The 14,509-nt window shown below is 44.3% G+C and overlaps 1 protein-coding gene across 5 annotated transcripts in view; it reads right to left on the reverse strand.

Annotated features, from left to right (window-relative positions):
• The window catches only part of LOC114887355 (HRAS-like suppressor 3), a 29,333-nt gene extending 15,152 nt beyond the window's left edge, over nt 1–14,181 (reverse strand). Inside the window, exons 1-2 of one of the 5 annotated variants that reach the window (XM_029209009.1) lie at nt 14,163–14,181; nt 13,424–13,501 (exon numbers count right to left, since the gene is read on the reverse strand). In XM_029209009.1, coding sequence (XP_029064842.1) covers nt 13,424–13,438 — 15 coding nt within the window. In that variant the 5' untranslated portion in view covers nt 13,439–13,501; nt 14,163–14,181. The other 4 variants (XM_029209007.1, XM_029209010.1, XM_029209011.1 and 1 more) reach the window with 4 other exon arrangements.
• Between the last annotated feature and the right edge of the window lie 328 nt (nt 14,182–14,509).

The following is a 14,509-nucleotide window of genomic DNA, read 5'->3' on the forward strand; positions in this document are numbered from 1 at the left end:
TCATAGAACTCAAGAAAATAGCTGACTTGCTAGATTACCAGTTACTAGAAAATATACAACACAGGAAGAGCCAGAGATGCAGAGGGCAAGCTGTGGTGGGAGGGGCACGGAGCTTCCATTACCCCTCTGGGGACCAGCACTCTCCAGCACCCCCGTGCTTTCACCAACAGCCTGGGTTAGGGGTTTTATGGAGGCTTCGTTATGTAGGCACAATGGATTAAATCATTGGCCATTGGTGATTAATGCAACCTCCAGCCCTCTGATCACCTGGTCAGTTGAAAGGGGCTCATTATGAATGACGAAAGACATTCCTCTCACCTCTACTGCTCAGGAAATTACTTGGATTTTAGGAGCTCTGTGGCAGGAACCCGAGACCAAGACTAAATATCCATTTCTCATTATATCACAGTGAGAGTGCGTGGGAGTGAGGGTGTGTGCGTGTGTGTGCAGGGGAAGGTGGGAAAGATGCTGAAATGCTCCTCAGAGCCCCGCCCTGTTAGGGAAGCACAGCAGCCCAGAGCCTGAGAAAACCTGGGGAGGTTCAAGAACACTTTCATTCAACCTATTGAGGTCCCAATGCCAGACACTGGGCTAAGTACTGCGGGTGGGGACACTCCGACCTGGGCCAGGATCAGGGCTGATGAGCTTCCGTGGTCCAAACCAACCTTAAATCTCTTTAGAACACCTGGAGACAGAGCCCATCGGTGGTCGTTCCAGCCCTCTGTCCTTTCCCGCTCACCTGCTTGCTCTTAGGGGACAGACCCATAGGAGTTTGCCCACGTCCCACCGCCAAACTCTGTGGGCCTGAGAGATTCCATCAAAGATAAGGGGGGAGCATGGACTCCCCCTTGTATGGCCTCCCCTGGGATAAAAATGATGGGCAGTGGAAGAGCCAATCACAACTCTATAATGGCTATGAAGCAGGGTCAATGACAGTTCATTTCTACTTATAGAAACAATAAAACTGCAAACAAACATCCCACGTGGTAGGAAAAAAATCTTTTCACAGGAATTTTACAGATAAATCATATTGTCTTATTGCAGTGATTATAATTTATCTTCCCAGAAGAAGGCGCCCAGACCTTACTGGGAAGCTTTCAGAACACTGGACAATGGTCACAATTGATGAATCCCATTTGTTTTCCAGAATAAAAGAAAAAGTATATATTAATTGTTTGGTGAGAGTTATGGGGTCTTCAAGGACCCCCAAAGGGCGATTTAACTGGACATTTCCATGAATAAGCCAGGACACAAAAGCAAGGCTGAGACCCAGCCCTCAGGGAGGCTACTGATTAGAAAAGGAGACAGTTGGAACATCAGGAATATGACGTCAAGTAATAAGCAGCCAGTAGGTACACAGACCCAAGGAGCTCAGGGGCTCACTGTGTTCCAGACAGATATCAATGAAAGATATTGATATACAGAGAAACATGCTTGCAAAAATAAATAAATATATATACACACACACATACACACACACACACAAACACACACAGTGACAAAAATATCTACAAAGAAACTCAGACTTTATAACACTAAATACTGATGCTAAGTGAAAGAAGCCATACCAATAATCTACGTACTGTGTGATTCCATTACACGTCATTCCAGAATAGGCATCACCATAGGACAGAAAGGTAATCAGTGATTGTCAGGGGCTAGGAGTCAGGAGAGGGGTTGACAAGAAAGGGGAATGAGGAAATTTCAGAGCAATTAAATTTTCTGTACTGTTCTCTATTTGATGGTGTTGAATGGTTACTCAGTTGTCCATGTTTATCAGAACTCATCGAACTGAACACTAAAAGGGTAAATTAGACCATAACTTTTTAAAACACTAATTGTTTTAATAAATAAAAAATTTTAACTTTAAAAAAATGGATATCCACAATTTGAAAGCAAAAAAGCTGTGATTTTTTTTTAATACTCAGTCATATTGCCTGTCTCTTGTAATGGCAACAGGCACATATTTCCAAATATGCACTAGCTTAAAACATGACATCACTCAAGGAAACTTCTTTTTAAAAATGAAGTGAAAGGTGCTGGACTCGCCCACGGAGCCCTGTGCACTAGTTAGAAGCAAGGACTCGATGTTCGCATGACCATGTGGATAATCTTTCAGATACAGTGCTGAGTGAAAAAATGAGATTGAGCTCTGCAAAATACCACTTATACGTATTAAAGATACCTACACACAAACCAATAATACATGTCTTACCAGAACCATACCCAAAACAACAATTTTTAAAAACAACAACAAAAGAATCTAAAGAATACATATTAAATATATTAGGATGCTACCTAGCCATTGGGAAGATGAAGAGGGAGAGGAATGATGATAAAAGGGAACTTAATAAAAAAAAAACAGAAGAAAAGGGGTCTTGCAGGGACCAGTGAGGACAGCGTGCCATGAACAGGGATATAAATAATTCACACCCTTTCACTAAACTCTAATTGGAGAAACAACTGCTTAATGATACACACAGCCAACTGAGCTGAATCAAAATTAAGAACTCAAGAAAGCATGTTATAAAATTAGAAATATGAGAACAAAGTCCTTGGGCCAAATTTGTGCCTCTGCTTATTTTTGTATGAGGCAAAGAATGATCTTTACATTTTTCAGTGGTTGGGGGAAAGGTCAAAAGAAGAAGAATATTTTGTGACACATGAAATTATATGAAATTCAAACTTCAGTATCTATAAAGTTTTATTGGCACAAAGCCACCCCCATCATTTACCTTGTGGCCGAGGCTGCTTTCTCTCTACAGCAGTAGAGTAGTTGCAACAGAGACCAGAGATAGTAAAATATTCACTCTCTGGCCCTTCAGTTTGGATCAACAGTGATCACTCAGCTTCATCCCCAGTCCCAGAAACCTAGCTGTACCCTGTTGTCAGGTGGTTCTTCCCCCAGGAACAAGGTGAGCCAGCAGGAAGCCAGAAACTCTCCAGAGCACAGTAACCATGGCTCTCCCACACAACACAGCCAATGACAGTGGCAAAGCTGAGACTCTGCACCCACAGGATTTCAGAACAAAAAGTCTTTATTCTCTCCACAAAAGCACAGTTTACAAAGAGCTGTGTAACAGCCATTTTCCTGAGCAAGCAAATGGAGAACAATATCTGGCCTCTGCAATTCACACTGGAAAAACCACCTAAACAACCATTAATAAGGACCAACTAAATTAATTATGTTATATTTATATGTACAAACAGCCAATAGAGAGAACAAGTTGGATTTACGTGAGCAGACATAGAAACAATCAAAACAAGTAAGTTGGAAAACATTATCCCATTTTTGTTTAAAAAACATTGTTATACATTCACATGCAAAATGTATTATACACTATGTATGAGCTGAGGAAAATACACCAAACTGTTGTGTATTATATACAGTGGGGGTTGGGATTCAGAGACTTTTATATTTTGCTATATTATTTTATTATTTTCTTATAATAAAAACTTTTATTATTTTTATAATATAAAATATTATATTTTTATAATAAAAACTTTTTTAAATAATAAAAACTTTTTATAATAAAAACTTTTATTTTTATAATAAAAACTTTCATTAAAAGAGTTTTAGATGGGAAAACATCCTTCTTATTGATGAACTTGCAGTTTTTTAATTGAAAAAGGTGGATGTTATCTGTCAGCAAAACCTCTTGAAACCATCTCCCATCTGGAGCCTGTAAATATTACCATGTTAATGATGCTTAAAAATCATTAACACTTAAATGTAACACATAAAAGCATAAAATAAAATTTAAAATTATATAGATGGATATGTTTCAGATCTTAGAATAGAGGAAGAAATTCTAAAGATAAAGTCCAAAGAACAAGGCATAAAGTAAAAGATTGAGAGTTTTTACAATTGAAAAATGTTACAGTTCTTACTAAAAGTTTCTATCATTGCCTGTTACATTCATACTCCCTTTTAAGAGAAAATGACCACCCACAATCCCGACTGCCCAGGCAGCCATATTTTATACCATGTGACCACTTCATCCTAGCCTCCATCAGCTGGACTAGAAAAAGGCACGGTTCCCAAGCAGGTCACCACCTATGATCCTCCATAAGTGGACCTGGGCCAACCAAATTTTCTCTCTCTCTCTCTCTCAAAAATCTGAACCAAGTAATGAAAAAGAAAATAGCTTTTGGCAGAGGGGCTAAAATTGAAAAGTCATGACAAAGAGGAGGCAAGGGAGACCCCAGTGAACCACAGGCCAAACCAAGGGTTGGAGTTCTCACACCCACTCTGACCAAGTAGAAGACCCCTGTTGATAGTGGGAGAGAAGGAAGCAGGCATATCAGGAACGGCTAGCTGAGTCACACCAGTGGCGGAGCACCAGAGGAGAGATGCACCAACTCCAGCTGCTGAGTGCCTGGAATCACCGTGATCCTGGACTGCCTCCCAGCCCCCGGGAAGCCCAGCCTTAACACAGCTCCTATACTTAGATTTTCAAGAGAATCCCCTTATCGCTCCACATGTGTCCTTAGAATAAACTTTTTTCACTTGAGCTAGCTTAAGTGGGCTGCTGGTTACTTATAACCAAAAGAGCCAGACCAGAACATTCTGTGCATTGAAAACACACCACAGACAAACTACCATGACCAACTGGAAGAAAATGACAGCTTTAATACATAAAGAGTTTTTATGAATCAATAAAAAATGTAAACACCGGGCTTCCCTGGTGGCGCAGTGGTTGAGAGTCCACCTGATGATGCAGGGGACACGGGTTCGTGCCCCGGTCCGGGAAGATCCCACATGCCGCGGAGCGGCTGGGCCCGTGAGCTATGGCCGCTGAGCCTGCGCGTCCGGAGCCTGTGCTCCGCAACGGGAGAGGCCACAACAGTGAGAGGCCCGCGTACCACAAAAAAAAAAAAAAAAAAAGTAAACACCAAAATAGAATAAAGTGGAGAAAGGGTATAATAAATAATTTTAAAAGGAGAAATACATATTACCACTAATACAAGAAAACACATTCTATCTCACTAGTAATCCAATTAAATTAAAAACTGGTTTGGGGGAAGATTATAATACTAAATATAGGAAAAGATGCAGGTAAGCAGGCACCCTCAGTCACTGCTGTTAGGAGTATAAATAAATACAACTTTTCTGAAGGTCAATTTGGCAATCTGTATCACTAACCTTAAAAATATTCATATCCTTTGACCCAATTTCTATTTATAGACCAGATCTTAAGGAAATAATCTGAAATGCCTATAAAAGATGTCACAAAGTCACATCTAATGGCAAAAAATTAGATACCTAAATATCCTACAAAAAGAGATTAAATATTGCCATAATTATATACTAATATACAGTTATGTTTTAAAAGTTATATTTTAAAAGAATACTTAAGGACAAGAAATGTCTATAATATAATGGTAAGTAAAAAAGCTTTACAATCAACGATAACTCAAGTTTTTTTAAGTAAAAATTTTAAAAGCTTTACACGAAATGATATTTGTTTTAAACTTTGTTCAAAAAAGATAACCAACGCATGTTTTTTTGAAAACTGTGGAAATACACCAAAACATAAACAGTGTTTATTACTAGGTGGTGAAACTTGGGGTATTAATCTTCTTTTTAATTCTGTTCTAGTTTTCCAAATGTGTAAATACATATATATTTGTTTTAGAATCAGAAAACGACGTAAGGCTTGACAAACATCAGTGTGTTCAATCTGGGGTGATCCGTACAATTACTATTATGTAACAAAATAAATACACACAACAAAAAACTAGAAAGATGCATACCAACATCCTAACAGAGATTCCCGCCAGGGGCTGGGGCTAAGCGTGGTTATTGTGATTATGTTGCTTCCTTCTATTTTTCTGCATTTTCCAGCTTTTCTGCAACAAGCAGAAAAGTTTATAACATGCTTCGCAACACTGTTATGAAAATTTTTCAGACATTAGTTTGAATTTCCAAATGTTCAAAATTGAAAGTATTTTTCAGTAAACATCTGTATACCCCACCACCTACATCTACTGTTAGGCTACTGAAGTGGCTGTATCACAAATACGTCCACCTACTCCGTACAAATTACAGGAGGGGAGGTTGCTGGCATGCATGCAGAATCACCCTGTCCTTAACAAACGCCCTCCCCCGCCCCAGGGAAACGGTGTAACTGGTCAACGACACTCCTTGAGAATCCCTTCACATTGGGGATACCCACCTCTGCCTGAGAGGGTCAAGGAACTCTTTCATTTGCTCATTCATTCTACAGATGTTCACAGAGCCGGGCACCTGGGCCACGCCTGTGAACAAAAGCCAAGATACCTGACTTCACGGAGTCAGGTATCAGGTATTTTGTTCAGCATCAAGGAGAGAGACAGAAATTTTTAAAAATTTCTTTGAAGTCTTAGTAAATGAGTAAATCATCCAGAATAGTAGAAGAGATACCAAATAAAAACAAAAAGAAAGGAAGAAAAGGTAGGGCAGGGTTAAGGGGCTGGAGTGGGATGGGAAGGGGGAGGGGATTGCAATAGCAAAAGGGGGTCAGAGAAGGCAGAGAGTGGGGAAAGATGACAGGGAGCATGTACATGGTAGACACAGAATTCAAACCCAAATCCTGCACTTTTGTTTTTTGTTTTGTTTGGCCACACCTCGTGGCATGTGGGATGTAAGTTCCCCGACCTGGGATCCAACCCGTGCCCCCTGCAATGGAAGCTCGGAGTCTTAACCACTGGACCACCAGGGAATTCCCCCAAATCCTTCACTCTTTTTTTTTCCCATATATATGGAATCTAAAAAAAAAAAAAAATGTTTCTGAAGAACCTAAGGGCAGGACAGGAATAAAGACCCAGACGTAGAGAATGGACTTTAGGACACGGGGAGGGGGAAGGGTAAGCTGGGACGAAGTGAGAGAGTGGCATGGACATACATACACTACCAAATGTAAAATAGCTAGCTAGTGGGAAGCAGCCGCATAGCACAGGGAGATCAGCTCGGTGCTTTGAAATCCTTCACTCTTAACCCTCACACTCTCCTGCAATCAGAGGAGGCAGTGGGGAGGAAGCGGCCGGAAAGGAGAAATATGGAGACGGGACAGACAGGAGCAAAAGCACAGTGGTGCGGGCGCCTCAGGGTGATCTTGCGGTTGGGTCAGAAGCAGGATCCCTGGGGTGGAACCCAGGCCTGGCAGTTTTGTAAGCTTCCAGGTGATTCTACTGTGCAGCCCAGAGAACCACAGGAGAGACGGGTTAGGCAGAGAGGGGCAGTCATACCTCACTTTGCAGGTGGGGAAACTGACACTAAGGGAATGAGGTCACTTAGGTCAGCCCGAAAGTAGCAAAGCAGGAACTTGAACCACAGCCTGATCCCCACCACAAGGAAAATCTGCCAGCCTTCTGGCAGATTTCACCATCTGCCCCTGCATGTTAATCCACATTCACTCCTGCAACTCTGATCCAGTGTGAGACCCTCAGCTGTGGGCACTGGACAGGACCAGATGGAAAAGTAAGGGCACTTCCAGAAGAATTTTCAACCCAAGGGTTGAAACAAAACAAAAAGAATGTTTTTCTTTATTTTTTGTTAATTTTACTTTGAATGGGGCACCTATATTTTTAGTTAACTTTACTTATTTATTTTTTTAAATATTTATTTATGTATTTATTTTGGCTGCACCGGGACTTAGTTGCGGCACATGGGATCTTCGTTGTGGCAATGCAGACTCCTTAGTTTCAGCATGTGGACTCTTAGTTGTGGCATGCATGTGGGATCTAGTTCCCTGACCAGGGATCAAACCCCAACCCCTGCACTGGGAGCGTGGAGTCCTACCCACTGGACCACGAGGGAAGTCCCTAGAATGTTTTTCTTTCATTCAAGGCCGCTAAGGAAGCATTCCAATCCGCCTCCACTCAGCTCCATTTGGTTTCCTCATCAGAAGTTTGCAATTTTTTTATTTTAATGAAATATTTCAGGCATACAAAAAATACAGAAAGTAGGCCAATGAGCATTACTGCTCTGCATTGAAATTAGGATGCACTTGGTTTTCAGAAACTGCACACTGATGACAGCCGTGGGCTCTGAAGCCAGACAGCCTGGGTTCAAATTCTGGCTCTGCTACTTACTAGCTGGATAGCCTTGGGCACGTTACCCAACTTCTCCCAGCCTCAGTTTCCTCAGCTCGAAAATGAGGATAATTACAGCATCTGATTCATGAGGTTGTCCTGAGGATCAAATAAATTAGTACCTATAAAGCACTCAGCAAATACTACCTGGCACATAGGTAAACGGCAGTTTTTGCTGCCACTGTTCTTGGGGGTGCTTTTATTATTTTGGATTTGGGAAGGTCAGAGGCAGCTCCAGGAGTAGCTGGAGACACTATGGAGGATGTGAAACCCAGCCTGAGAGCAAGTTCTCCTTGTTCCCAAATCACATGCTCTGGTGAATGTGGAAATCCCTCAACTCACCCACTCCATTTCTGATACTTTGGGGAAAACATCTACAAGCATGTAATTCAAAAACCAGAAGTCCAGGGAGGGTGCTGAAAAGGGACTTTTCCCGCACAGAGTTGGGAGTTTTGATGCCAAGGCTTTAAAAAGAAAAGAAACCCCTGAGGAGCCCACCATCAATCCTGTCTATCTGAGGCTGCGTTGTCAGAAGCAGGGCCCAGGCCACCTGCAAGTGAGGCCCCTCTGCTCTATTGCTGTGTGACCTTCGAGAACCATTTAACCTCTCTGAGCTTCTCTGGTAAAACAGTGCCATTAAGATCCATCCAGCAAAAAAAAAAAAAAAAAAAAAAAGATCCATCCAGCAGAGTTTGTGTGAGGAATAAGTGAGATAATGGGGGTGAAAAGCTGCAAAACCCCTTAATGTTTATTAGAGGGTTGAGACCCTGTGCCCCAGGCTGGGTGGGTCCGGGGAACTCGACGTGGGGGGCAGACTCCCCAGCCTCGGGCCCAGTGAGAAGGTAGAGGAGGGGTTAGGCTGACACATCACCTCTTCCCTTGCCAGCCTCCGGGAGAGGGACAGTGGCAGCTCCAGTGGGTACTAGGTCCAGCCACAGCAACCCAAAGGTCATGTGTATCCTGGAAAAAAGAGGCAAAACTCATTCGCCCTCCCAGGCTCTTGACCTCCAAGCCTCAGACCTGTTCTACATGTTGAACCTCACCCCACGGGAACCAGGACTCCCCCTGAACTCATGTGGGAACCACCACCGCTGTCACCACGCACTCCTCGGGGTTTTCACAGGTTACCTGGAATCCTTACAGCAGCGCATTTCACTGACCAGAAAACAGCTCAGATGTAGGAAGTAACTGGCCCAAGAGAGCTCCCTGAGAAGCAATGCCAGGATTACACTGAATCCTGAAGGTCTTCCTGAATCCAAAGGCCCAGTTCTTTTCACCGCACCCAGTAATTCACACGAAGCTACTGACATCTGCTCAGCATCCCCATGGTGAGCTCTGCCTCCACATCACTGTGCTCTAGTCCGGAAATGCCCCTGACTGTTCACTGGCAAATTCCTACTCATCCCTCACGTCTCCACCTCCTCAGTGCCTCCCCCAGACTCCAGGGCTGAGAGTGTTTATCCGCCGCAGCCCCGTTTATCCGATGACTATAATTGTTGGGCTGAGCCCCTGGGAAGGAATGATCAGTTTCCCTGCCCAGCTCTCCAGCTGGACTGAGCAACCAGCCAGGCACATACAACATTCTCAGCAGAGGTCTGTGGGCAAGAGGGACACATTGCTTCCTCCTCAAGCCCCTCCCAGCCTCTGGCCCCGCCCCCTCCCTTTTGCACCTTAACTAGCCCCACAGAGATCTGTCAGATCATCAGGCAAACCTAGAGGGTCATAAAGAAGTCAATAAGCGAGTCTAGAGTCAGAGACCAGAGCAGGCCCATCGATTTCTGCATATCTGGAGCCTCAGATGCCCTTTGGAGCTTCACGTCCCCAGCAGCCGCTGCTCAACAAGCCACAGGTTTAAGGGCAGGGTGGGTGGAGAAGGGAAGGCAAAGCTCCTGGCCCATGAATTCTAAGTAAATTTAGAACACAGAGGGGAGGGAAATGGTCAGCGCTGGCCCTGACCAGGAGGACTCAGGGCTGGACTAAAGGGCTTGGAGAAACGTGGGCCCATATGGTAGACACACAGCCTCTCGGTCCCAGGGAGGTCCAGGCAGCTGCTTTAACAACAACTAACATTTGTCAAGCCCTAAGAGCCAGACAGTGGCACACCCAGAGTGGGAGAGTGAGAGCCGAATCCTCTGGGTGCAGACAAATAGGGGAGAGTTGTCCATAGAGAATTTTAAAACCATGATAAGACACACCAAAAATCAGTCTGCTGTTTATTATCACCATGTGCCAACACTTTTAAACAATATCAGTGATATTGGTCTAAGTTCTAACTCATGCACTTCCTGTTGAGAGTTAATAATATAGGGACTTCCCTGGTGGCGCAGTGGTTAAGAATCCGCCTGCCGATGAAGGGGACACGGGTTCGAGCCCTGGTCCAGGAAGATCCCACATACCGCAGAGCAACTAAGCCCGTGTGCCACAACTACTGAGACTGCACTCTAGAGCCTCCGAGCCACAACTACTGAAGTCCGCATGCCACAACTACTGAGCCCATGTGCCACAACTACTGAAGCCCGCACACCTAGAGCCCGTGCTCTGTAACAAGAGAAGCCACCGCAATGAGAAGCCCGCGCACCGCAGCAAAGAGTAGCCCCCACTCAACACAATTAGAGAAAGCCACGCGCAGCAACAAATACCCAACGCAGCCATAAATAAATAAGTAAATAAATTTATTTTAAAAATAATAATATATATGTGAGCTTTAAATTAGCCCACTTTCATTTCTTATTCTTTCAGTCTCTACATGGAAGTTTAATCAGAGAACTCCCAGCTATACAGTCAACCCCCAACATACACAGACTCAGCTACATGTGTCTGTTCCAACAGTAAGTTCTGAATGGCTCAGAATGGTTCAAGTTCACTTTCAGCACAGTTTGGGCCACCAACCCCTGTGATCCTACATTTTCCTGTGTTTAAACAGAAGACAAGAGTCTGCTCTCCCAGTGCCAGAAGAAAAGTGTTTCAAAGAGAAGTGTTTGAAAGTCTGGATCAACTTCACCAAGAACTAGACTCTCATTCTAAAGCAATGGATTAAATAAATGTCAAAGTTTACCATCATTCAGCCATTTTCTCTGATTTTTGCCAAGGAAGAAAAACTGGGGAGAATTTTGCCAAATAAGATAAAAACTTACAATGAATTTTCTGGTGAATATGTTTCAGTGAAAATGTTTTAAATGTGGATATATTTTAAAGCCACTAGAATGAGGACTTCCCTGCTGGTCCAGGGTTAAGACTCCACGCTCCCAATGCAGGGGGCCCGGGTTAGACCCCTGGTCAGGGAACTAGATCCCGCATGTGGCAACTAACACCCGGCATAGCCAAATAAATAATAAATGTTTTAAAAAATCATAATAAAAAATCAAAATAAAAACAATTAAAGCCACTAGAATGGATAAACAACAAATGTCCTACTGTATAGCACAGGGAACTATATTCAATATCCTGTGATCAACTATAATGGAAAAGAATATGAAAAAGAATGTATATATGTGTATAACTGAATCACTGTGCCGTACAGCAGAAATTCACACATTGTAGTCAACTATACTCCAATAAAATAAATTTAAAAAAAAATCAGGAATCCCTGGTGGTCCAGGGATTGGGACTCCACACTCACACTGCCGAGGACCCAGTCCAATCCCTGGTCTGGGAACTAAGATCCCATAAGCCATGTGGTGTGGCCAAAAAAAAAAAGAGAAAGAGAGATATCTAGAGATCAGCAAAAATAAATAAAACATAGATGCCACTAGAATTAATTTTTTTAAGACATAGGCAGCGTTGCAATTTCTCCAATTTATTATGAAATGGGATTTTTATGAATTTCTGACAAACTTATCCTAATGTTTAAGGTTTTTCCAATTTGTATATCTGTTGTTTCATATGAGAGAAGCTTTTGAAATTAAAATTAATAAAAAGTGTCTTCTCGACATATACACACTACTATATATAAAATAGATAACTAATAAGGACCTACTGTGTAGCACAGGGAACTCTACTCAATACTCTGTAATGACCCATATAGGAAAAGAATCTAAACAGTGGATATATGTATATGTATAATTGATTCACTTTGCTGTACAGCAGAAACTAATGCAACATTGTGAATCAACTATACTTCAATTAAAAAAATTTTTAATAAATTTAAAAAGTGTTCTTCAACTGTGAATAAAGATAAATGGACAAATCTAGCTCTACTGAGTGTTGAACATGAATATACAAAGAAGATCAATTTTGTCAAAGTCAAGGACAACTTTTCAGAAACTAAAGTTCCAAAACAGAAACTGTAATGGCATTATTATTCACTACTGTGACCAACCTATATGTAAGAATACGTTTTCTTCAAAAATACACTAATGCAATTAAAAGCTATTAACCCATTACTTCTATTTTTCTCTATAACACCTACTTTATTTTTCAGTTTTTATATTTTCACTGGCATGGTTTCATATACAAAGCTCAACAGAAGAAACTTGACTGTGTTTCTTTTCTGGCCATTATTACTATTCATTTCATGATTATTACTGAAAATAATGTTGCTAGATAAAGGAGAGGATGTTTTCAAATGACCACTCCAGATGTCAAATATTCCAGGTACACCCTAATACCAGGCAGTGTGCTAAGCCCTTTACATGGATTAAATCGTAGTCATAATAACAATGAATTACAGTTGAGCACATAATGTTCTGAGCACTTCGTAAGTATTAAGTCATATAATCCTCACTCTGGGGAAGAGAGGTGATTTGAAACTTGGTCAAAGTGCCACAGCTAGGTGCTCAGCAGGAACACAGTCCCGGGGGGAGTCTACCTCAAAAGCCGGGCTCAGAACCTCTCTGGAGCAGGTCCAGCTAGGCTGAAAGGAAGCATTTGCTAAGCACCTTTATGATTTCTGAACCATAGGAAAAGTGAGAGTTGGGAACTTGCTGGCAGGGCTGGTCATGAGGTGCATCAGCTGAGGCCGGAAGAATCACCTGTTGTCAGACCCAGGCTCAGGGGGCAGCAGGTGCAGCCCCAGACACTCAGCCCCAGGAGCCCACCCAGGTGTTCTGGTCTGACTCGGGAAGGCAGCACAGGACCTTGGCGGGGCAAATCTCTCCTTGCTGCCTCCCCGCTTCTGGGGGCCTGTTTCAGGCAGGGCGGCCTCCCAACCCGCCCACGCAGGTACTCACACTGAGACAACTCCAACGGATACCCACCGACGCGCATCTCACACCTGATGCCCACCGGCCAGTGGGGCATCCACATCTGGAGGCCACATTCTCAAGGACCCTCTCTCTCGTAAGTGATGACTCAGACCCACCGAAACACGGCCCCCACTCCCAGCCCACTCGCCCCACACTCAACTTACCACGGGCGCGCGCATCTCCTTCGGTAATGGAGGCCCTCAGTTTCACGCTGGAGTTGGCTTTATCAGCTGAGTAAACGCCTGAGGCAGCGGGGGAGCAGGGATTCATTGTCAGTAGCAGGAAACAGAGTCCCCAAGACCCCAGGGGACTGTGGCTTCTGGCGGGGGAGACCGTGCCCGGTTGGTCTCTAACCCCTCCGAGAACAACGGGCTCACTCCCTGCGAATTCCTCACCGGCCCCCTCCCTGCCCCTGCACTTGGCCGTGAACGGATGAATCCCTTGCAGGGGCCAGGGAGGTACACCTGATACCGGAGAGCCGGGCGGCGCAGCGGCGGGGAGCGCGAGCCGTGTCACCTACCAGGGCGCGCTGCGCCCCCAGAGAGTCAGCGGGGCCGCCCTCGCGCCGGGCCCTCCGTCCCCGGCCGCTGCCCTCAGCGGCTCCCTAACTTGTTTACTCCCGCCTCACCCAAGTTCTCCATCCCCCACACAGCCTGTAACACCTGAGAGCCCCCGCAAGCGTCTCACCCTTCCTCAAGTTCCGGGAAGTACCGCTCCCCCCACCTCGAGGACTTGGAATGCAGCGCGGCCTCCACTGAAAAGGGAACCGGGTAAATGGCCGCAGAGTCCAGGCCAGCGTGAGGTCAACTGGCCCCTCCCCGTGAGACTGACTAATTAGAGCCTCGCAGAGCTCCCTGCCCCGGCGACAGTGACAGCCTGCTCCAGCCTCTGGGGCAGACATACCAGACATACCAGGACGCTCCCCGCTCACCCCGCAGCCTCTCAGCACGTCCTCCCCTGCGCGGAGGCGCCTCCAGAACCCAGCGCAGGGCCACCGCCTCCTCACCTCGGCTACGCACGCGCTGCGGCCCGCTCAACTTAAGATCTTGTATACACATCACACTGGAGTGTCATCAATCTGCTCATTTCCTCCACTCCAGTGGGCTTATACTGTAGTTTAAAACTACAATAGGCCCCCGTTATCCGCGGTTTCTTTTTCTGCAGTCCGCTGAGTAACAAACAAAGAGACAACACTGTGGATAAGCGGGGACTATCTTAACGGTTGCGTACTTCCTACGGTTTCAGACATC

The sequence above is a fragment of the Monodon monoceros genome, unplaced genomic scaffold (assembly GCF_005190385.1).
Source record: "Monodon monoceros isolate NGI ecotype Baffin Bay Population unplaced genomic scaffold, NGI_Narwhal_1 Super_Scaffold_7, whole genome shotgun sequence".
In the NCBI taxonomy this organism is placed as follows: domain Eukaryota; kingdom Metazoa; phylum Chordata; class Mammalia; order Artiodactyla; family Monodontidae; genus Monodon; species Monodon monoceros.